Here is a 24,546-nt window from a genome sequence, read left to right on the forward strand (position 1 = left end):
AGAGTGATGACCTTTGTAGCGCAGGGGCTGTTTCTAACGTTTAACTTTGAATCCGTGGCTCGAGATTTTATTCGGCCGGCCCCCTCTATTCAATAACGTTTCCCAAGCCTTCACTAATGTCCCCAAATCTCCCGATTAAGTTTTTCCCTTATTCGTCGTTACTGTCACTTAGCGCCATTTCCTTGTCTTACCCCCTTTCCCACCCGACTTGGCCCCCCCCCCCCCCACTATAGGGTACGCGTATGCATGCTCCCTCTCTTTGAAAGCACCCCTCTATCTCCGGTGTGTTAAGTCAGTACGGGCCGGACTTTGTTGCGTGATAAGTTATCCCTTTACCGGAGATTTTGGGAACACGAATTCGGTCCCTCCAGGCACGTAGCTATGGGGGTGGGAGTGGGCCCCCCCCCCCCCCCATTTTTTTTCTTCCAAGATCGGTTGAACTTTTTTAGACCCCCTTTTTTTTTTACCTCGATCGATTACATGTATGTGCCCCCCCCCCCCCCAAAACATCAAACTCTGGCTACGTGCCTGCCTCCGACGCCGGAGAGGGCGGGAGGGAGAGGGGGGGGGAGGAGGGAGGGGAGGATTTCTTTTCTCTTGTCTTTTCTCTGTTCCTTTCTTTTTTTCTCTTCTTTTCTTCCTCTATTTTTCCTTCCTTTTTTTGCGCCGCCAATAGGGAGGGGGGCGCGGCCGTTTCCCCCCTTGCTCCGCCACTGAAGTGCAATAACCTTCTCTTGATTTCTTGCTCGCCTCTAGCCTCTTATTGTGGTCCAGAGGTAATTAGCAGAGGTGGCTTGTTTTGATTGTTGTAAGAGAGCATGGTAATGATGGTATACCATTCATTCCGTTTTCTTGGACGGTCCTCTCTAATATTGTCACTTTCTCTCACGACAACATCCAAAAGTCGATGCAAGTCCTTCTCTGATTCTGATATTAATTGAATTCCCTTTCTGTCTTTCCGTGTGTTATTCTTTGTTTCTTCCTTCTATCACTTTCTCTCATATTATTCTTTGTTTTAATCATTCTTCAACTTTCTCTTTCTTTTTTTCCTCATGTTATTCTTTGTTTTTTCCTGCTATATCACCTTTTCTTAATTCTGTCTTTCCTTATATTATTTCTTATTTCTTCCTTATATCTCCTTCTCTTATGTTATTCTCAAGTATTTTTAATCATTCTATCACTTTCTCTTTCTGTCTTTCCTTGTGTTATTCTTTGTTTCTTCCTTCTATCACCTTCTCTTTCTGTCTTTCCTTATGTTATTCTTTGTTTCTTCCTTCTATCTCCTGAGTCTTATGTTATTCTTTGTTTTAATCATTCTTCAACTTTCTCTTTTTGTCCCTCCTTTTTTTATTCTTTGTTCTTCCTTCTATCACTTTCTCTTATGGTATTCCTTGTTTTAATCTTTCTTCAACTTTTTCTTTCTTTCTTTCCTTGTGCTATTCTTTGTTTTAAAACAGCAGCCGACAGTCGGCCATAAACAATTTCAGAAAGCGCGCGCCGAAGTTGACCTTTACCTGGGTCAAACTGCGCGCAGTGTGATGCGCAGTGGCTGGGCTTAAAATGAGCTAGAATCAGCGTTGATGAAAATCGCTTGAACGCTCTCCCGCAGTATGTTTGTGATTCTACCTTCAAAAAATCGCTTGAACGCACCCATAGTAGTATCATCTGCATACCGTATGACTTTGTGCAAGGATCATAGTATGGGTAAATACACATACCCTTTGTTCCTTCTCTTAGTTCAAGGATCGAACAATAGATATTGTCCAACCTCCAACGGTGTTTTTATTCCTCTGAAAGTCAAACACGAAGTATAGAAAGAAAGTCAAAGAGTCAATTTTCCATAGACACACGTGTTATAAGTCACTTTTTTTTCGGTTAAAAAAAATCTAAGTCCTACAAGCAAATAGGCCTACATATCAAATATTCAAAACGTCAAAAATTCCATTAAAAACGCACGAGTAAAATTCAAAATGTCAAATCCCATTGAAACGTGACGTGTTTTTGCTCGAAAAAAAACACTATAGAGGCAAATAAAAAAAACTGTCAAAACTGTTGTATAATTTATACGAGTCAATTAGAAATAGTATAGGTACGAACACATTCGTGTACAAAACCCATGGCCGTCCGTCAAGCCTGCTATTACTGCTCATTCAGTTGAAAATATTTTCTTGCCACCATCACAGGAACACAAAAAGCAAAAGAAGAGACGTATAAATAATGAAAATATACGTGTTATGTAAATCAAATGAATTAGATATAAATACAGAAAATAACATAAATCAATAAATCAACAGATACTGCTGTATCCCCCTCTTAAATAGTACCTTCATTTAAAATTTTAAAAAGGAAACGAGACATTGAGACCTTTCCAAAGTATGTATATATACCTAATTACCAAGTAATAATGGATTATATCCGGAATAATTGTGAATCGTTGACATAATTATACAATGATATTTTGTTTGATGTTGATCTGATTCAAGCTCCATAGTCATCAGATGTACTGAAATGGGCGACTACGAATGGGACTAGATAGCTTAGACTATATGTGTCATTCATTTAAAATCTCTTCAAGATGAAAATGCATATTTTTGCCGGGGTGCATTATGACGAACACGGAGGATGAACAGGGGAAAATGAAATGGTTTTACAATTAACGTGTCGCTTCAGAGAGGAGAGATGCAAGTATGATATGTTCCAAAGAAAACATACAAGCAACATTAAACAATAAATAAAAGAAACTACTTATTAGGTCCTCCATTTGAAAGTTTAGCAATGCCAACGATAATTCTGTACACTGTTTGTTCATTGGTAATTTTTACGTATTTTTTCCATGTAGAATTTACTTGTAAACATTAGTTTTGCCACTTACGCACTAAATTTAAGTCTTGCTAACTCAAACTTTCAATTTAGTAGAGGCATACGTGGAATATTTAAGTAAAATAAAATACATAAGAACTTTAAGTAATTTCAGCTTGTATTAATTTAGTAATTTTAACTAAAAATCAGAAATTATACGTATTACTCAAACAATTTATGTTGATTATTGTTATCTTTTTAAAGTAAGGACCGATGCAGTGCGTAATAGAAATATTTACATAATTTATGAATATTCATTAAGACCAAATTAAACTCTTTTTTTAAATAAAACAATTCTTTTTTGTGATTAAATGAAAATTTAAGGACTTTAAAACATTTACTAATTCATTTAAAATGGCTAAGCAAAGACAAGACAATTTTTAATTGTTACCCAGTCCAAAACAAATAAAATTTGATATTTCAGGAAATTGTTAACCAATTTTCCTTTTAAGATGCTACGATCAAGTATATATAAAATTTGGAGCCTTTCAATATGTGTCGATTTGAAGCGTATGTAATAGTTTGTGATGGTGGTAGATATATATATATATACGGTTAAATCTTAAATAGAAGAAGTGAATGATTAGTGGATGTTACTTGTTAGATTAGATGGGTACCAAATCGTGCCATATGTAATCCCATCATAGCTTTTTTTTAATTATCTAAAATGATTACAATACTTAAATTATTTACGTTAATGTAACTCGATTTAACTGAGTAAAAATGTATTCAGCAAAATACGTAAATTCTACTTAAGATGCCGTAGGTAATATTTACTTAATAAAAATAAGGCAATTCTTTTCCTCAATTTTATTGAGTTATTTAGACTATTATTTTTTACAGTGTATACGTGTACTGTATATTGCACGCGTGGTATATTGTAATATATCGACTAGTACGAATGCTTCCTCATGCGTTCGCTAAGTTACGTAATGATGAAGCGACAAAAGTGAAAAGGACGGTCGAAAGCCTCGATCAAAAAGAAAGGCGTTGGTGATAATAGTCGGGCTTGACTGATTGCCATTACAACAAAAAACAACAACAACACAACTCGATCGAAAGCTTTTCTTTACCCACGTACACAACAAAGGTAAATTGGCATTTAGGTTTAAGAGAAGGAATGAATAAAATTGTGGTTAAGGTAGAGTCGCGGCCGTGGCCTGAGCAAGATGAGTTGAAAGTTTACTATCAGAATGATAATGATGGCAGGATATTGAGACATTTTTTGTACTTTGGTGGTCATAAAATCATCAGCTGTTTACGTCGCCATGCAGTGAGAAGGTGAGCTTTTAATTATGGTATAAGCAGTTTGAAAACCATGCAACTAGAGACTTCATACTTATAACTTTTTCAAGTATAGGTGGTATCAGTAATGCATTGTGTTGACTGTGTTTAAGTCAGAACACTATTAACCTTTTTTTTCGTTTAGTATAATCAGGGAGTTGGAATGAATGCACCACACTAATGTTTCTGCCATAGCACACTCCAGCAAAGCATATATAGGGAGATAGTCAATGCTAATGCATATTGACCTCTAGCACTGCATACATGCTGTGAGGCAGGGACCTAGAAGTCTATACACAAATATACACACCACACAATTTCGGATAGACTCTACACAATCATGTCGATGCAGCTGTAAGCAAAGTTTGACACTAGACTTACAATTTTAATTTTTAAATTATTCTTTTTAACATCAGTAAGTTGAAAAAAATGTATTTTACTGCTATTTAGGTGTCATCAATTGTCACTAAAGTACCGATTTTGAGTGAAATCATTTGAGTTTTGTACAGTGGTGTTTGAAATGTTGAGAATCAAAAGCACAGCTTTTACTACACAACCAGGATAGTGATGCTCCTATATGTGCCATAGCATCTGAGTTCAAGCTAAACTTGAGCTCTGGTATGGGAATCGTATGTCGAGAGAACGTGGATATATTGTATAATTCATTCTAGATTGTTTATCCTGCAATAGATTGATTGTGGAACCAGTGAAATAAAAAAAAAACTCACAAAAAAATCATCTTCAATAAAACCCATAACTCTCATGTGTTAAAGGGAGCCGGTAACTTTGTCTCAGATTCTGAAACAAAATCCTGGATTTGGCTTATGCTGCAATGATAATTACATGTATAAACATTAAGGTTAGTCAGAAAACCCCATGACTTTCACAATTAAGCCGATCGCCTGTCTGATTATCAAGATATTTATGATTGGAAATCAAATTCAAATTTTTCGTTTTCCTAACGGTTTTCATAACACTACAGTCTATTGGGGATAACGCGTGTGGTAAAACCGGTCACTCAAAGACTTTTACTTTTTTGAGGCACTTCTTGATCATTTTGATGCGCAATTCTTTTAGGGCTTCAATATTACACCATATCACAGATACTGATAATGCGTAGGGTCGTGTATCTCAGATCTAACATTGTTAAACGATGCCTTTAAGTACAAGGTGTCGGGCCTACTTACCTTGATTTCCCGGATTGAAAGCCAGACCACAGTGGATGAATAGTGAGGTTAAGAAGGCGGTAAGGAGGAAACATTCAGCTTGGAATAAGCATCTGAGAGCTAGACGGAAGATACCTATTAATCCTGTCACTGTCAACCAAACAAGGGAGGAGTATAATGCTGTCAGAAACCTAGCAACCAGTGCCACCAGATCTGCTAAGGGAGGATTTGAACTCAAGATTTCGAAGGATGTAAAGAAGAATCCAAAGAGCGTCTGGAAGTACATTCAAAGCAAGTTGAAAGTCAAAAGTGCAATAGAGAACTTATGTAAGCCTGATGGTTTCCATTGCAGAATCTGATAATGAGAAAGCTGAGTTACTCAACAATTACTTCTGCTCAGTTTTTACGAAGGAAAACCTCAACAACATTCCTGAGCTTCAAGGAAGAGATTACTCAGCTTGCTTAGAGGACATGATTATACATAGAGAGAAGATTCATCTCTTGATTGAGAAGATGGACCAAACTAAATCTGCTGGCCCAGATGGAATACACATTCGAATTCTAAAAGAATTAAAGCTTCACGTTATTGATTGTCTAGCTGAAATATTTAATGAATCTATGTCAACTGGATGTGTCCCGAAATCTTGGAAGTCAGCGAATGTTGTACCATTATTCAAGAAAGGCAAAAAATCTGACCCAGGAAATTACAGGCCAATAAGCCTCACAAGTGTAATTGGCAAGATCATGGAGACTGTGGTAAGGGATGAAATTGTAGAGCATTTGGAGTCTAATGATCTAATCACCAAACATCAACATGGTTTTAGAAAGGGTCACTCATGTTCTACCCAGCTACTAGAAGTGACAAATGATTGGACCAAGTACTTGGATACAGGTAACAACATTGACTGCATTTACCTGGACTACAGGAAAGCTTTTGACAGTGTACCTCATGCCAGACTGATGAAGAAATTACAGGCTTATGGAATCCGAGGAAAAGTGTGGAAATGGATCTCCAACTTCCTATCTGATCGCTCTCAACAAGTGATAGTGAATGGCTCCAAATCCTCTTCCTGCCTGGTCACAAGTGGTATTCCGCAAGGAAGCGTCCTCGGTCCAGTATTATTTACGATCTTCATTAACGACATTCCAGATTCATTATCTACGTCCGTATCATCTACAGTCAAACTCTTTGCAGACGACACTAAGCTGTACTCTCCTGTGAAGTCACTAGAAGATAGTGCTGCATTACAACATGATCTAGATCTCCTTGCAAAGTGGACGGACAAGTGGCAACTCCCCGTAAATGAGTCAAAGACAAAGGTGATGCATCTTGGGAAGTCTAACCCTAATGTCAACTATAACCTCAACTCATCAATTTTGACATCTGTGGTTCTAGAGACTGATCTGGGAGTATCCTTCGACAACAACTTAAAGTTTTCAGCGCATGTAAACAGAGTTGCATCCTCTGCGAACAGGAAGCTTGGCCTGATTCGCCGCACCTTTTCATTCTTGGATGAATCGGGCCTTGTACACCTCTACAAGTCTTTAATAAGGCCATCCTTAGAATACTGCTCCAGTGTGTGGCACCCTGTTCTCAAGAGAGACCATCTAAAGCTGGAGAGAGTGCAACGCAGGATGACAAAAATTCTTCTATCTATTCGTGACTTGGAATATTCTGACCGGCTTAGACATTTGAAATTGCCCACACTTGCATACCGTCGTCACAGAGCGGATATGATACAAACATATAGACTTTTCCATGGGATTGACCGCAGTGACCCCAACCAATTCTTTCTGAGACCTTTGAATGACAGAACACGTGGCCACAGCTTCAAACTATCAAAAGTTAGAGCCTTCACTTCTATCCGAATGGGATCGTTTTCACAGCGAGTCGTCAATTTATGGAATGCGCTTCCAGCTTATGTAATTGATAGCCCATCTGTAAACTCATTCAAATCCAACCTGGAAAAAGTATGGAGAGCTAAATATGACATGTACAACCCTAAAGAAATGTTTCCTTGCTATTGCATTGTCCGGAGCTCCGACGTAGGCGCAATCCCCAGTACATACAGACATTAATCCTGCTGCAGAGGGGCATATAAGTAATTATACTTGAAGCCCAACATCAAGGTAAATCAAGGTAAATCAAGGTAAAATGTTAATGCATACTCATTACTCATCCCCAGGGGGGGGGGGGGGTACTCACATATATTAAGACATACGGGGGTGTGGTGGGGGGGGGGGGACAGCTGCCCATGATGCCCACATTTTTTAAAACATCACAGAGTATAAAGGCGGGTGGGGTGGGGGGGGGGGGCAACTGCCAATGCTCACATTTCCTGAAACACCCCCGAGTACAGAAGAAGTACTTATCAATTACACTCAGTGACTCAGCACTCCATATCCTTTGAACTTTCTGCAATACTATGTTCAATCACTTTTTGTTGAGTTAATATTCGAAGATATTGGCCAAAATTAGAGGGAACAAAATTTGTACAAAAAAGCACCTTTTTGGCTCAAAATGTATATATGTACTAAATGTTTCACACACTACGTTTTAAAATTGATATCAACTTGAAGATATTTTAATTATCCATCTTTTGACACCAAATCCATGGTGATTAGAGGTTTTACTAAAAAGTTATCTTTAAAACTCGATATAAACACACCAAACAAATTTACACTAATACACGTTTATGCATACAGTTCAAATACACTAATACATGTTTATGCATACAGTTAATACACATGAGGGCAATTTTTTTTTTTTGTGGAAATCAAATCATTAACTTTGGATTGATATAACTTTTTATTGAATAGATTATAAACCTCCCCTTTACACAGGATAGTGTCCTTGTACATGGGCAAATTCCTGAAAAGTTACGAAAAAATGCACCTCTCCGATTTTTGATATATGGAAAATAATGGTTTTTGATAAAATTCAATATTTCGAAAAAAAATCACCAAAAAAAAAAAATCATGTTTTTCATTTACTTAAATTTGCGATGTTAATTTATCCTAAATTCGTTAAAATTGGTATAAAAATGTAGATAATTTAATTTTCTTTCTAAGCTTTACAAATATGTGTCATTTATTAATTACAATTTTGATTAAGTTATGATAAAGCATTGATACTTCTCGGTTTCGTCTTTTCTGGGGCGCACTATATAGCAAGAGTATGGGAACGGTGTGAAGGATTTTTCTTCTTCTAATCCTCGAGGTCCCTGGAGCGAAGAATCAAGTACATTCATTGTGTCCAGTATTAAGGACGTGGCTGCCGTTACATAATGAGATGGAATGTTCGATTCAATTCAATTCTATGTGTAATCACTACACATAAGGGAATCTCAAATTGGCAAACTATAGTCATTCGACTGTGACGTATTACCTGAAAACTTTCCCCATTTGTTGTACGCTAAATATCATTAATTTCCAGTGTTCTCCTAAACACCTTTTCACTCTGGATAATATTCAAAATATATATGGATTGCATGTATGATATGTTAGGGGTCCTGCAATAAACAAGAAATCTCTATCATAAATTCTGAACAATTAGATTTTATGTTTGGTATTGGAACAAATGACAGGGTTGTACCGGCACTATGTCATAGTGGCATTACCGATCCAGCCAATTTGAAACTCCCATATGTAAAGTGATTGCATTTATTAAATTTACAACTTTCAGAAATTCATAGCTATCGTATTATTTGTCCGATTTCGTTGAAAATTTCACCAATCTGCTCCTATGATTATTCCCTTTTCCCCGGAGCAAGTTGCTATGAAGGTAGGATTTCCCTTTAAACTTTAATGTAGCATCTTCATAAGAGGGTTGTTTAATGTCAAACTCACTCGCTTTATTGGTAGATTAGTTTTGGACTGATCCAATTATGCCATCTATGATAGTATTTTCCCCATATTCCTCCTCGCATCATACCGTTTCTTGTATAAGATCCTTTCAATCCTGGGGAAAATCAAAAGCATGGACTGCATTAATTTGTATGGCCATGTGTGATGGTAGGAAGTAACAAATGATATCAGGCATCTGTCCTGAAATTATATTTGTCTACTTGATATTAACTTGGAAAGGAATAGTCTACTGAATGTATGAACATAGATGTCTGTATTGACTGTAGGGGCAAAATAACATCCATGTCCATTAATGATTATTTCTGTTGATATTGTATTTGCCCCTTTAAGATGACCTGAAGGGCTTGTGCAACACTATGCCTATTCGCAATGTACATGTACCTTACTGTATATGTGTGTATTCCATGGGAACTTCTAGCTGGTCCAGCAATGTTTAGGTAATTACCCCCCAGTGGCGGTTCCAGGGAGGGGCCTGGGGGCCCGGGCCCCCTCTTTGAGAAAAAATCATGTAAAATCACGCGATTTTTACCTTTTTGGGGGGTTGGGCCCCTCCCCCCTGGCGCTCAAGGGGGGGGGGGGGGGGGGGGTGCAAATTTTAAAATTTTCGAGGACCAAAAAAAAAAAAAAAAATGTGCTCACTAACCCCCCCCCCCCCCCCCCCCCCCCCCCCCACCCACCCCTCCACTGAGCGACTTTTCGGCCGGCGCGATTTTCAAATTTTCGGGAGCAAAAAAAAAAAAAGTTGGGCCCCCTCCCCTAAGAAATCCTGGATCCGCGCCTGTTACCCCCTGACCTGTCTGACCCCTAGGGTCAGACAATACACATTGGGGGATTGGTCACTGACATTTGTAATATATGTGTCAGACCATGGTCAGACATACATGTAAAAGTACAGTGCAGATGGCTGTTTATGGGGGAAGTTCTGCAAGTTATTTTTGTATTGAAGTAACTTAAGTATTAAATTTCTTGACAGAAGAGCTGAGAGAAGAACATAGTGCAGATCTTCCAAAGTAAGTTAACATTCAAAATTGCATGAAATAGAAAGATAGACGTACAGCAGTGGCGGATCCAGGGGGGGGGGGGGGCCCGGGCCCCCCCCCCCCCCCCTTGAGAAAAAAAAATCATGTAAAATCACGTGATTTTTACCTTTTTTGGGGGTTGGGCCCCCCCCCCCCCTGGCGCTCAAGGGGGGGGGGGTGCAAATTGAATTTTTTTTGAGGATCCAAAAAAAAAAAAATGTGCTCACTACCCCCCCCCCCCCCCCCCCCCCCCCCCCCTCCCACTGAGCGAATTTTTGGCCGGCGCGTTTTTCAAATTTTCGGGAGCAAAAAAAAAAAAAAGTTGGGCCCCCTCCCCTAAGAAATCCTGGATCCGCGCCTGACGTACAGTGCATGTAGACATGGAAAATTTAAAAGGGCACACACTCACAAAAATCTCTAGCTCTCTTGTATGTTTGTAGACCTAAATATCAATATCTTAATGAAAACATTATTCAAGATCATACTCGCCTTTTTCAGTTTTACATGCCAGAAGAATAATTGCGTCCACAGCTTGTAGAATTCTGCTTGTCCAACAGTGGGATAAAATAACTCTTTCTTGGTGTAGACATAGGGCAAACAAAATACACCTCTGATCTGCTTCAAATGTATTCTTCCAGCCAGATAGTACAGTGAATACTTGTTTGAGACATTTTTCAGTTCAAGAATTTGGAAGATGAGAAGCTCCCCATTAAGGCAGCTATCTTCCTCTGAAAGAATGATGCTATATGAATGCCCATGGATGCAGGAATGTGTAAAATGCAACTTGACACACTTTGGTCCTTTTTAAATCTGAAACCTTGAGTCCTATGTACGTTTAAACCTTAATGGCAGCGTGCTCTGGCAGGTTCGGCAGAAGCCGAACTTTAGCGGCCTGCTCTGGCAGGTTCGGCAGAAGCCGAACTTTGGCGGTATGCTCTGGCAGGTTCGGCAGAAGCCAAACTTTGACGGCCTACTCTGGCAGGTTCAGCAGAAGCCGAACCTTGGCAGCGTGCTCTGGCAGGTTCGGCAAAAGCCGAACCTTGGCAGGGTGCTCTGGCAGGTTCGGCAGAAGCCAAAATTTGGCGGCATGCTCTGGCAGGTTCGGCAGCAGCCGAACCTTGGCAGCGTGCTCTGGCAGTATCGGCAGGAGCCGAACTTTGGCAGCGTGAACCTTAGCAGCGTGCTCTGGCAGGTTCGGCAGAAGCCAAACCTTGTAGCTTGCTCTGGCAGGTTCGGCAGAAGCCGAACCTTGGCAGCGTGCTCTGGCAGGATTGACAGAAGCAAAACCTTGGCAGCGTGCTCTGGCAGGTTCGGCAGAAGCCAAACCTTGGCAGCATGCTCTAGCAGGTTCGGCAGAAGCCGAACCTTGGCAGCGTGCTCTGGCAGGTTCGGCAGAAGCCAAATCTTGGCAGGCGTGCTCTAGCAGGTTCGGCAGAAGCCGAGCTTGCAATTCAATAACTTGGGCAATGCAATAAAGCTGCCGCACTTTGTGATTACTTTTTTAAATTTTGTTTTGAAAATTGAAACAATTGGAGTACATTTTATCAACATATTAAGCACCCATTTTAATGAAAATCAGTCAATTTTTTTCGACTAAAATAGAAAGTCTATTTTTCGAATAGAATGGGTTAAACATAAAATACAGTTACAACTGATTTGTCAATATTGAAATGTATATGGTAAGATTGCTTGGGCAGCAAAAAATAAGAAAACAGAAGATAACATGAAGTCACAAAAACGGAGAGGAGAAACATGAAGAAATTAAGTAAAAGAGGAAGTTGTAAGAGTACAATGTACATCAACAAATATAAATGTCAACTGCCAATGCCCACATTTCCTGAAACATCCCAGAGTACAGAAGAAATATTTATCAATTACACTCAGTGACTCAGCGCTCCAAATCCTTTGAACTTTCTGCACTACTAAATGTCCAATCACTTTTGTTTAGTTTATGTACCGAGATACTGGCCAAACTTAAAGGGCCCGAACAAAATATTTACAAAAAAGCACCCTTTTAATTGGCTCAATATGTATACATGTACTTCACACACTACATAACTCAATGGAATTGATATCAACTTGAAGTTATTTGAATTATCCATCTTTTGACACCAATCCACGGTGATTAGAGGTTTTACCTAAAAATGTAAACACACCAAACAGGTCCTCAATACACTAAAACACGTATATGACAGTTAATACTCATGTGGGCAAAATTATTGTTTTTTGTGGAAATCAAATCAATAACTTTGGAGTGATATAACTTTTTATTGAACAGATTGTAAATCTCCCCTTTACACAGGATAGTGTCCTTGTACATGGGCAAATTCCTGAAAAGTTACGAAAAAATGCACCTCTCCGATTTTGATACATGGAAAATAATGGTTTTCGAAAAAAATCACCAACAAAAAAAAAAATCATGTTTTTCATTCATTTTACTTAAATTTGCGATGTTAATTAATCTTAAATTCGTTAAAATTGGTATCAAAATGTAGATAGTTTAATTCTCTTTCTAAGCTTTACAAATATATGTGTCATTTATCAATGAAAATTGTGATTAAGTTATGATAAAACGTTTTTTTTCTGGGACGCAATGTATAGCAAGAGTATAAGGGAACCGTGTGAAGGATTTTTTCCCAGACAAGTCATGATGCAATTTCTTCCTCTCTGCGGCCTCGAGATCCCTGGAGCGAAGGAATATAACAATGTATGGCAAGCAGGCGCGTACGCAGGGGGGAGGTTTTGGGGTTGACCCCCCCCCCTCCTTTGACTTTGTTTATGTGTGTTTTGGAGTGATCCCCCCTCCCCTTGCGATTTTGTTTAATAAAAAAATTAAAAAAAAGATAATGGGTGACCCCAGAAACCTAATCTTTACCCCCCCCCCCCCCCCCCCCACCGAAACAAAATATCGATCGACCAAATTTTGGGACAAAAACAAAAATGTGCCTCTTCCCCCCCCCCCCCCCCCCCCTCCCGCTTATTCAGCGGCTGGCTGACTCGTTGCGAAATTTTCGGCGTGATTTTAAATTTTAACCCCCCCCCCCCCCCTTGAAAAATTCCCGCGTACGCGCCTGATGACTAAAAGTCGTTGCGACCGTGTTGAATGTGTATCTTGTGATTAACAAATGTATTCTTTTCTTTCTTCATCCTTCACTCTCATCTAGACTGCGGCTGTGGTGTGGAAAGGAAGGGAAAGATCCTCACATTTTTACTCTTTAAATTGCTCAGTTCTTCTCATAGGCGGCTTCGGCCTATTTCAACGCGAAATGAGGCCGATATCCCTTAGGAGGTTCATTGCGCTGGGGATGATCTGTCTCTCCACCGTAGGGTGTTTGGTCATCTGGGCCACCGAGCCAATTAGGAGGCCGAAAGCCCGGCCGAAAGACATTCACTCTGACGACATCCTATCCTATTCATTTTTCCAAAGACCAGTGCTGACATCGAAGTGCACCAGGCAACTGCAGTTCTGGACAAACAGCAATGTCAACGGATATTCAGATGACGCCATTCGATTCCACTGCCCAGGCGTGCCGTGCGAAGCATCCATAATCGCTAACACCAACATCTCCACGACCAAAGTGAGCGATGGAGTGGTTTTCTTTCCTGAGGCGAAGTGGAGCTGGAAGAAGATGCATTCTGCGCGTCCGCGGGGACAAAAGTGGGTCTTCTTCAGCCGAGAGAGCCCTTCGATGATCAGCCCTGGTGTTATCCCACCTATGAAATACTACAATGACTCTTACGACTACATCATGACATATCGACAAGGTTCCGATTTCCTTGTAGAGTTTGGTCACTATGATGAAACGAGACCCGAAGTACGAGCAGACGACGATCGAAATTGGGCAACGAAAAAAAAGAATATCGTGATCGGACCAGCTGCAGACTACCAGTTCGCGACTTGGCAGCGCGGCAACTTCATCAAAGAATTACAAGAATTCGTACCAATCGACACGTATAAAGCATGCATTGACTCCAAACCATGCACCGAGTCAGAGGGATTCGAGGAGAAAGTCAGATCGTACAAGTTTTCCCTTGCCTTGGACATCAGCCGATGTCGCGATTTCATCACTGAACAGTTTTTCGTAAGCCTAGCAAGTGGAACGGTGCCCATCGTGGACGGACCAGCCCGAGAGGATTACGAGCGGGTCGGGCCTCCGAACTCTTTTATCCACGTCAATGATTTCACTTCCGTGCACGAGCTAGCAGACTACATCAAACTTCTAGACGGTAACGATGAACTCTACAACCGGTTTTTCGATTGGAAGAAACTTGGCACAGTGGTCAGTATCAAAATGGCGGATCTTTTCGCGACAGAAAACATTTGTCCCATTTTCCTGCGAATGCATGAGGACGAAATGAAGATAGGTACTGACGTAACCACAAATCGAAAGGTGCCAGATTGGGATGAATGGTGGTGGAATTCATGTTCGTATTAATTAATATGCAATATGGATGAATTCTAAATGTATACCTTTGCGCATGAGGTGTCATTTCGATTACGTCATCACCTACTGAATGAGGCACGCGCCAGTAATCCAAAGTAATGTTTTTTTTTAAATATTATTTAAAAGACGTTAAAAGATGGGAATTGCTGCTACCTTGTTTCGCGTTCTAGAGCAACGTCGATCTGGCGCTGCTCAGTGGCTGCCGGGTTCACGATCAATTGGGCAAAAAGAATTTCCATTTTCGGTTTAACTTAATAAAATTTGGAGTGGACTTTAAAAGAGTATTATTATTTTTTTTCTTTTTCATTCACGTCTTTTACGATATCACTCGTACATGGTGTACCCAAAACCCCACTGGAAATAGACTCTGGAGCTTTCGTGGGTTATCCTGTTCAAGCTGACTTGATTTTGATCTGTTATTCTTGTATATTGTAATATATGTTGGAAGCTTGGCGAATAAAATCAATCAATCAAAACCGCAAGAGTCACTCGTGTAGCCATCCTTCGTCAGGCAAATGGCGTCTCGTGTGCAAAGGGCATTAAATGAAAGCGGGATTATTAACTTTGGGTCGATAGTACGTGGCACATGAAATAGAATGATTAGAATACTGAAGTGTTATAATATTGTCATAAGTATACAAAGGTACTATTATGATAAAGGTTAACGATATGACCCATTATTAATGCAAGAAGAATATAGCAATTTTATTATGTATTATTTAATTTAATTTTTATTCTGTACCCAAAACAGCTAGGTGTCAGTCTCCGGACTGTTTGCTCTTGGTTTTTGATGTGTTTTGATTTCAATAAAATCCTATATATAGGCCTATCATTGATTCTACTGTTTGGTTGGTAGAAGGTATACAATCACATTAAAGGAGAGTGCTATGAGATAACAACTTTTTGGAAATACATCACGCCTATCCTCATCAGACCGAAGTTGCAAAATAATCTGCTGTTTTCCCGAAGCTCGAAATTGCGTCTTCACCAAACCGATGCGCTTATCACAAACTAGTTCGGACGGGAGCAAATTAGCCCGAAATTAGCCCGCTATTTCCCAAATACAGTGCGTCCCGTCAGAAAAAAGATCACAATTATTAGATCCTCCTCTTTCATTTGATGGAACTCATATGATGTATATTTCACGCATAAGTGATCACATTTCCAGAAAGTTCCGTTTCTGCCCTTTCATATGACACCTCAATCAGGAAAAAATAAGCCAGGAATAATAAATGCTCTGTTTGTTTAAAGTAATGCTTGCATTTCCATAATTTGATCAAACGAATTTGTTTACACTGGCTGACTGTCGTAGCAACAAACAAAGTTGACAAAAGACTTAACTCCGTTTCGTTGACGATCAGCCATGCACAAAGAAAGAAGACGAAAGAATTGACGCATGGCTGATCGTCAACCAAACGGAGTTAAGTCTTTTGTCAAAGGGCCATTTGGGAAACAAGACCAAGATTTCTCGGGATATTTTCTCGACCAAATAGTCCGCTAATTGCATCTGCGGGATGATAAAAACACAAATTAGCTGGCTAATTTGAGACCAGGCTAGTTAAAATAGCGGGTTATTTTGCAACTTCGGTCTGATCCCTCTGTAGAGTCTATTTGGAAGGAATTACAGATAAAAGAGATTAAGGAGGATGGATATAAAGGGAGGAAAAAGGGAAGGGTAAGGCGAGTTTGGGAATGGAAAGAAAGCGAGAAGGGGAAGATGCATGTAGTGTATAAGAAAGAGTAAGGTAGACATAAAGATGGAGACAGAACGAGTGGTTTCTAGAACAGAGGCGAGCAGGAAAGAGCCTCAGACTGCAGATGAAGAAAAAGACAATCCATCGTTTACCGTGCTCACATTTTCTTTTCTTAACATTCGATACTTTTTAATCAATTTCCCTATATTGAACTGCCCTTATTTCTTCTCTTACGTTTTTTTTTTTTTTTTTTTCTTTCATTCTCCTCTTACTCTCGTTCCTTAATTTCTCTTTCAGACCAACCCCTTTATAATATATGGTCTTTTCACCTTCTAAATTTTGTTATACCCTCTTTCCTCCTGCAACTCCTCTCTTTAACCTTCTTCTCTTTCACTCCTAGCTCCTTCCTTTCCGAATCCTTTCTTTTCTCCCCTTTGTTTCACTTCCCAAACTCATCTTTCTTGTCTCACCCTCCTTACTCCTTGTAAGTCCTCTTTCTTGTATTTTCCTCTTCACTCTCAACTCTCAATTCTTATCCTCTTCACTTTGGTATATGAACTCCTCTTTACTTTCCAAAATCGTTTTTTCCTGTCCTTCTCTCTTCCTCCAAACCCATGTTCCAACTATTAGGTAGAGCACCCCCAAAATAAGGATACATCAAACAACATTTTGGTTTTGTATGAAAGATATCATTGAATCCTTTATATTGCTACTAACATTTTTAAGATCGAGTAAGCGGTTCTTGAGAAAACAAAACAAAAACAATATTGATTATTAACCGGAAAAAAATCTGCCATATAATGGAAAAATAAGGTAAAAATTACCTTTTCCCAATTTTACATGCATGTAAAATTGGTGGCTATCAAAAAAACAATGACTATTTAACGCTTTTTGGAGCATTCTCTGAAATTTTGTAGATTTGGTCTATCTCCCAAACGAAAAAATACTGCAAAGTTAATATCAATGTACGTCCATGAGAAAGGTCACAGCTAACCTGTATGGTAAGGTCATCGGTCTACATTAAATGGAACATATGAAGAAAGTCCATTTTTAATTTTGTCAGGGGTGACACTACAGGCACAAGGCACTGCACTCGAAAGTGGTATATATTTTTAAAAACATTGTAAAATATTTTCGTAAAAATTGAAAATTCACACATACCTGGCTGAAAATATTTACTTATTTTGTGTGAAAAAACGAAGCCCCCTACCAGCTTTGAAAGTCTATAATTCTTGAGTTGTAAATAGTTTGATTTTCAAGTTAGGCAGTGTTTTCAGTGTGTGACAGACATTCTGTACGTGCACTACTACTCTTTTCTCCTAATTTCTTTCTGAACATTCTTTTTCCTCCCATTATTTATTTTCTTCTTTCTTTTTACCAAATCATTCACCACCTATTATATTTTTGTAATAAGTTGACAAAAAATAAAATCATACAATTAAAATGCTAAATTCCAGTTAAATATAATCGTTTTCATTCATGATTCTTTCCTTCATATATTAAAAAGCATTACAAAAATATCTACTTGTATACACTTCTATTATACATGTATCATTAAACAGCACCAGAGGAACATGTAATCTGTCTTTTCAGCATCATCTAAAATAATAATTAAATGATCTACAAACATATAAAATCACATCTACTTCATTATTTGAAACCTATTCAAATTCAAGGAAGCGTAATCCTCCTTTTCCACACACACAAAATCCTTGTTTGTATGACAACAAGGATGCCAGTTAGAATTGATCAGAGGGCCTGAAAATCACCTAGAATGAGCTATTTTGTACACACACAAAAAAGTCTAAACTATGCTCTGAAAATAACTTGCCAGGCCCTGAATGCATTCCTGTGGCAATTACTGGGTGTCCCAGATATATAGAGTATTTTTTGCCCTTTTTTAACTGGCTAGAAATGATAAACTCTTAGTCTTTTCAGGTATTGATCAAATTCACATCAACCTAGGGGGCGTTTCACAAAACTTGTCATCAGTGACAAATGACAGTTTCAGTTATAAGCTACTGCAATCCTTGCTTCTGAATGGTTATCAGCAGATTTGTCACTGATTTTAGTCCTTTGTCATTGAAAAAAGGCTTTGTGAAACGGGTCCCTGAATTCTTACAAGGACAACTAAAAATCATAAAAAAGACAGTTGTACTGGTGCTTATAACCCATGCAAAATTTGTATTTCACTTGGTGGTACTTTGCGAAAGGACGGTTGGTCTTTCTTCTTCGTCATGAACACATCAGGAAACGATAAAAGATTGACGAAGGTCCCAGTGTCCTGGTCCTCTTCCTCTAGGTTTGCATCCCTGCTAGGACATGAGAAACAAACAAAATTGCAATGTAACCTGGGCCCTGTTTCACAAAACTTGCCATCAGTGACAAATGACAGTTTTTGTTATAAGCTACTGAAATCCTTGCTTCTGATTGGTTATAAGCAGATTTGTCACTGATTTTTATCATTTGTTATTGAAACTAGATGGAACTTCAACTGCGCGCAGTCGAAATGATGCCTCCGTCATAGAGCAATTTAACAAACCAAAACAGAAGAAATTTGTCAATTTCAAGTTCAATTGTAATCCATTAACAGGTTCTCAGAATATCGTGATTACAAGCAATTTCTCATATACATATATGACCCTTTGATCTTTGACCTCATGACCCTAAAATCTACTCAGTTCATTGGCTCTGCAAGATGTCCCGAGTTAAATAGTAATCCCTGTCAGTTCTAATGAGAATGCGTTCACAAGCTATTTTTGCATACATTATGAGCCCATGACCTTTGACCTATGACCTCATGATCCAAGAATCTACTCAGTTCATTGGCTCTGCAAGATACATACATAAACTAAGTTTGGCAGGAATCCATTAATCTGTTCTAATGATAATGCGATCACAAGCTATTTTTGAATACATAATAAGCCGCATGACCTTTGACCTTGACCTGATGACCCCAAAATCTACTCAGTTCATCGGCTCTGCAAGTAACAAACATGACCTAAGTTTGGCAGGAATCCATCTATTGGTTCTTCAGATAACGCGATCATAAGCTGTTTTTGCATACATAATGAGCCCTGTGACCTTTGACCTTTGACCTCGTGACCCCAAAATCTAATCAGTTCATCGGCTCTGTAAGATACATACATGACCAAAGTTTGGCAGGAATCCATCAATCGGTTCTTCAGATAACGCGATCACGAGCTGTTTTTGCATACATAATGAGCCCTGTGACCTTTGACCTTTGACCTCGTGACCCCAAAATCTACTCAGTTCATCGGCTCTGTAAGATACATACATGACCAAAGTTTGGCAGGAATCCATCAATTGGTTCTTCAGATAACGCGATCACGAGAACGGGACGTACGGACGGATGTACGGACGGACGGACAACCCGAAAACATAATGCCTCCGGTTACTTCGTAATGGAGGCATAAAAAGAGCTTTGTGAAACGGGTCCCTGGAGATCTGATACTTACAGTACACCATGCCAATCAATGACATTGGAATTATCGCACTGAAGGTGCACTGCACATATCCACTCATATTCTCAAAATATAAATATTCACATTCAAGTTCCTCTACTCACTTCTTGTCTACATCAGTCTGTGTGTTGTACTTTCTCATATGTAAAGCTGAACTGTATCTACAGTGAGCTAAATTATTCATACCCTTACCAAGTTTTGTGACTTTTCAAGTAAGAAAAAAATTGATTTGTCCCAATTTTGTGTTTCTTAAAGATGTGACATATTAAAGCTTACATTTGAAAGTATTCAACAGAAGCCCTAATTCAACCAGTCCATCTGTCATTCTTGATTTATGAAAAACACAAAAAGCATCAAATTTACAAGGGGTATAATCATTTAGTTGTTAACTGTATCTATCATCAGCATTAATATCATGCTGATTTTGGATGTGAACGAGCCCAATGACCTTTAACCTCATGACCCCACAAATCTATTCAGTTCATTGGCTTTGCAAGATACATACATGTCCAGAGTTTGATGGTAATCCGTCCATCGGTTCTAATGATAATGCGATCACAGGCTATTTTTGCATATATAATGACCCCCATGACCTTTGACCTCATGACCTCCAAAGCTATTCATTTCATTGCTTTGCAAGATAGATACATGTCCTGACTTTGATGGTAATCCGTCCATCGGTTCTTATGATAATGCGATCACAGGCTATTTTTGCATATATAATGACCCCATGACCTTTGACCCCCCCCTCTCTCTCTCTCTCTCTCACTTGCCTTTTTCTTTCCTTCTTTCATTTCGATTCCTCCCTTGTCTGATTGAATTTATCTTTTACCTTCTTCAGTGAGATACCATTATTGCAGTTCACACAATACATGTTCAAAGTCTGGTTTTGAAATATAGTATGTTTAAATCTTTAGTGCGACATTTTGATAGTATACGCATTACTCACAATTTCCGCATGCACATTCCCATTCCCATAAAAGTATAACTTCATTGATTGTACTGTTTTATTCTGTATGAATGACAGTAAATGTGACACTATGAACTGTAATTTTGCATACACAGTAATTATACTTCCTCTAATTCTCTCTCTCTCTCTCTCTCTCTCTCTTTCTCCACCCCCCCCCCCCTCCCTCTTCTCAGTCTCCCATGGTTACCTGTTTACCTTTTACTTCATTCTTTCTACTATCCTCCTCTCGATTCCCTCTTCTCTATCTCCTTTTCTCCTTTTTTGCTATATCTCTCAGTGCAATATATGTGAACATAGCTTGACCCTGTTTTAAGAACACTGTCTTAATTATTATTTTGATTGCTGTATTGTTTTTATGCTTGAGGGGCCTGGCAGAGCCTTTTCGAGAGAGAAATTGCTTTTAGGAGAGAAAAAGAGATTATTTCTCAAATGAAATGAAAGGGCTATTTGACATTCAAGAGAGAAAATCGTCTTGAAGAGAGAAAGAGAGGTTATTTCTAAAATGAAATGAAAGGGCTCTTGTCAAATAGCCCTTTCATTTCATTTTAGAAATAACCTCTCTTTCTCTCTTCAAGACAATTTTATGAGATGGAATGCTCAATCTGAGGGCTTGTTGTGCTCTTTGAAAAGAGCACACTGAATGGGGGCAGTGCAATTTAAATTTTAAGGGTGGATTAGAGTTTTTACCACTCTAATTCATCCCTTGAAGAGCACAAAGAGCCCTCAGATTAGGCAGCAAGTAGTGGAACAAACCCTTAGTGCTGGACACAACATAATAATAAAAAGGATAAATCCTTCACTGAATACCGGTAGGGATTCTTGCTATAAATTGTTACCTTTCTTCGCTCCAGTGATCTCGAGGCAGCAGACGGCAAGAAATTGTGTAAATAATTTGCCTATGCCGGGAGTCTTGAATTTTTAAAAAATTAGGAAATTCTAAATTGTCATCATGAGCTATAGAAATTGTAATTTCCTCCTTGAAAGTCACATAGCCCCTTTCATTTCATTTTAGAAAAGACAACTACAAGACAACTTTATATAACTTTTGTTTTCGTATTGTTGTACTTTCGTCCGCAGACTTCTTAGGCACATGTCAAGCCAAATCAGTTGAAAATGTAATCTGTAGGCCTAAGTGTAAATTTAAGTGTCATGTTCTTCCTTTTTTCTTTCTTTCTTTCTTTCTCTCTCTCTCTCTCTCTCTCTCCCTCTGTCTCTCTCCTTTTCCTCTAATCTATCCTCTATCTTCTTCTCTTTTACATTATACTCTCTTTTCTTCTCATTTTTCTTTGTGTGACATGCGTTATGCAAATAAATGGAGATTCCCCATCTAATAACATGTATTGATCTCGATTTAAACAAAAAAAAAATTTCTCATTAATTCTATTTCTGATATTTCTAATACTTACATTAATCTCCAATTTAAAAAAAATTGTCTATTTTCTCTCAAGACAACATTATATAAAGGATTCATTAATGCAAGGCTATCTCATGAGTCATCTCGCAATTTCAATAACTTCTTGCTTTCCTCATCTCCCAGTCTCCCTTGCTTAAAATATTCCTCGTTACTTCCTTCCAATTGAGCTCCAACTTAATTGATTTCTCCACATCTCCATATATTCCAGTTTATGCACTGTATCAATTCTTTAACTACAGGTAGATGCAAATATTACTCAAAATCCATTATATAAATCACACTCAGGTTACAGCCAATTGACGAGAATTGCTTCAATCTATATTTTACATGTATCATTTTACATGTATCGGTTTGTTTGACTCTCGACTCAATCTCTTTCTCCCACTTTCTACTGATCTAACCTCCTTTTTCTAGAGCTTTTTGCAATCATTTATTTTCCCTTTTTCGTATCTTTCTTTCTTTTTGCCTTCTACTATTTTCCTCCATTTTCTCCTCTCTTTTATTTTCCCCCCCAAAAGCTATAATTTCTTAGCTACATATTTTTTCTATTTATTGATTTTCCAAGCATACTTTGTTCATGTTATATTGTAAAACAGCAACTGAGGAACTAACACTTCAACAAGCTCTGCTTCTAGTTAGTTCCTCTTTTCTCTTTTGCATGAGAAATAAAATTGTTTGAATCAATATATGATTTTACAATGGCTATGGTGATATGTTGATGTATTTGTTAAAATGTATTACCATGGTGCACCTTCTTGGTTAAAAAAATATTATTTGTATGTATTAACATAAGTTCATGCCTTTACATACCACAGTAGAAATCAAATATTTTATATTTGATGCAAAATAATATTAATATTTGAAGATTAGAAACAGACAGGTTCCATAACCACTCAAGTGTTTCAAGAAAAAGTTAAGCAAATTTTGTCCTCGATGTAAATTCACACTAGCACTAGCGAGCTCTCCGATGCAGTCTAGACTCTTCGCGAGCTGTTTCATTGGAATTAATCGAGAAATTCCCCTCGCTAGCATGTAAATAAAAAATATGCGGGCCGGGCGGCGGCTTTTTTTAACATTACCTTGCCATCCTATCGCTGCATTTGATTGGCTCAAAAGGAACTATACGTCATGCGCTAGTCATGAATATTCATGATACGCACGTACACAGGATCCGATGCGATAATTTATCAAATAATATGATTTCATACAAATATAACAAGTGCAAAGCTATTTTTAGTTAAAATTAATGACATTACAAGAAAATCGGGTGGCTTACCGTAAACACATGACTACCCAGGTCATAAGTTGTCCATTATCATTGCGACATACTGGTTAAGACGAGAATCTGGCCAATTTAATTTTGATCTCCAACACACCGTTCCAACGCAAATATTCATATATTCAAATATTGATATGTATAGCAGCTTGACAAGGTTAGGTTTAAAAAAGACGCGGCCTCGTACGCACGTGTCTTCATGTTTATAGCTTGCGATCGCAACGTTGCAGAGGTCAGGATTTGGGATTAAAATGGCATCAGTGAAGTTGCGCCCACCACTAGACAGGCATAAATCACATAGGAGGAAAATGGGAAAAAAGTAAATGAAAGGTAGGTACAAAATGACAGGTTAATTAGCTTGCGAAAACGTTTACATTTTTCTGCCGAACATCCGAACCAGGCCCTTGCGTTCGGTTCAGTTCGGCTCAGTTCGGAAGTGCCATGTTCGACGAACTTCCATCCGGTTCGTCAGTTCGGCTACAGCACTATATGATTTCATTGAAGCTTATCTCTTTATACGTGTACCATTGTTACCAAACATCAAAAAATATTTGCATATATATATCCTGGTTATACCCTGAAGTCATCATTCAAAGCTATAGCAATAGGCCTATTGCGATATCGCCACTACAAGCAATATGACATGCGCAGTGCTCATCGCAAGCGTAGCATGTGTGTACTTTGGACAAAGGTGCAAGTAAGATATTTATTTTCAGAAGTCATTCTTTGTAAAGTACATTTTCATTTTTTTATTTTTTGATGAAGAATTTAATTCAAATATACAATGTACTCTTTTTGAGGTCCTGGTCAAATTATGGATAAACAGTGACTGGCATAGTGCTATAATGTCCTTCATCTCCAATAGTCCATAATTTCAACCAGAGCCTCTCGGTGCATGGTATATTTTATTGCTATACTGAACTCCACAGCATATAGTATTAATATCATGCATGTACCTGTCTAGGTGAGTTACTTGTTGATTCAGTACTGCCCTAGCTGCTGCCTTGAGACATCGTAGCACGCCAAGGTCAGACTCCAAAGATGGTTCCAGAGTGATAGGACTCCAA

The 24,546-nt window shown here is 38.6% G+C and overlaps 1 protein-coding gene across 2 annotated transcripts; it reads left to right on the forward strand.

Annotated features, from left to right (window-relative positions):
• The first annotated feature begins 3,839 nt into the window (after nucleotides 1-3,839).
• Nucleotides 3,840-15,469, forward strand: LOC115926808 (glycoprotein 3-alpha-L-fucosyltransferase A-like). Of its 2 annotated transcripts, none has more exons than XM_030992199.1 (2): nucleotides 3,840-3,949; nucleotides 13,360-15,469. In XM_030992199.1, the coding sequence occupies exon 2, from the start codon at nucleotides 13,462-13,464 to the stop codon at nucleotides 14,629-14,631; it is 1,170 nt and encodes a 389-aa protein (XP_030848059.1). In that variant the 5' UTR covers nucleotides 3,840-3,949; nucleotides 13,360-13,461; the 3' UTR covers nucleotides 14,632-15,469. The 2 variants fall into 2 exon arrangements, with proteins under 2 accessions (XP_030848059.1, XP_030848058.1); XM_030992198.1 differs by lacking the exon at nucleotides 3,840-3,949 and adding an exon at nucleotides 3,967-4,140.
• Nucleotides 15,470-24,546: the final 9,077 nt, after the last annotated feature.

This window comes from Strongylocentrotus purpuratus, unplaced genomic scaffold, assembly GCF_000002235.5.
Source record: "Strongylocentrotus purpuratus isolate Spur 01 unplaced genomic scaffold, Spur_5.0 spur5_scaffold_2, whole genome shotgun sequence".
In the NCBI taxonomy this organism is placed as follows: Eukaryota; Metazoa; Echinodermata; class Echinoidea; order Camarodonta; family Strongylocentrotidae; genus Strongylocentrotus; species Strongylocentrotus purpuratus.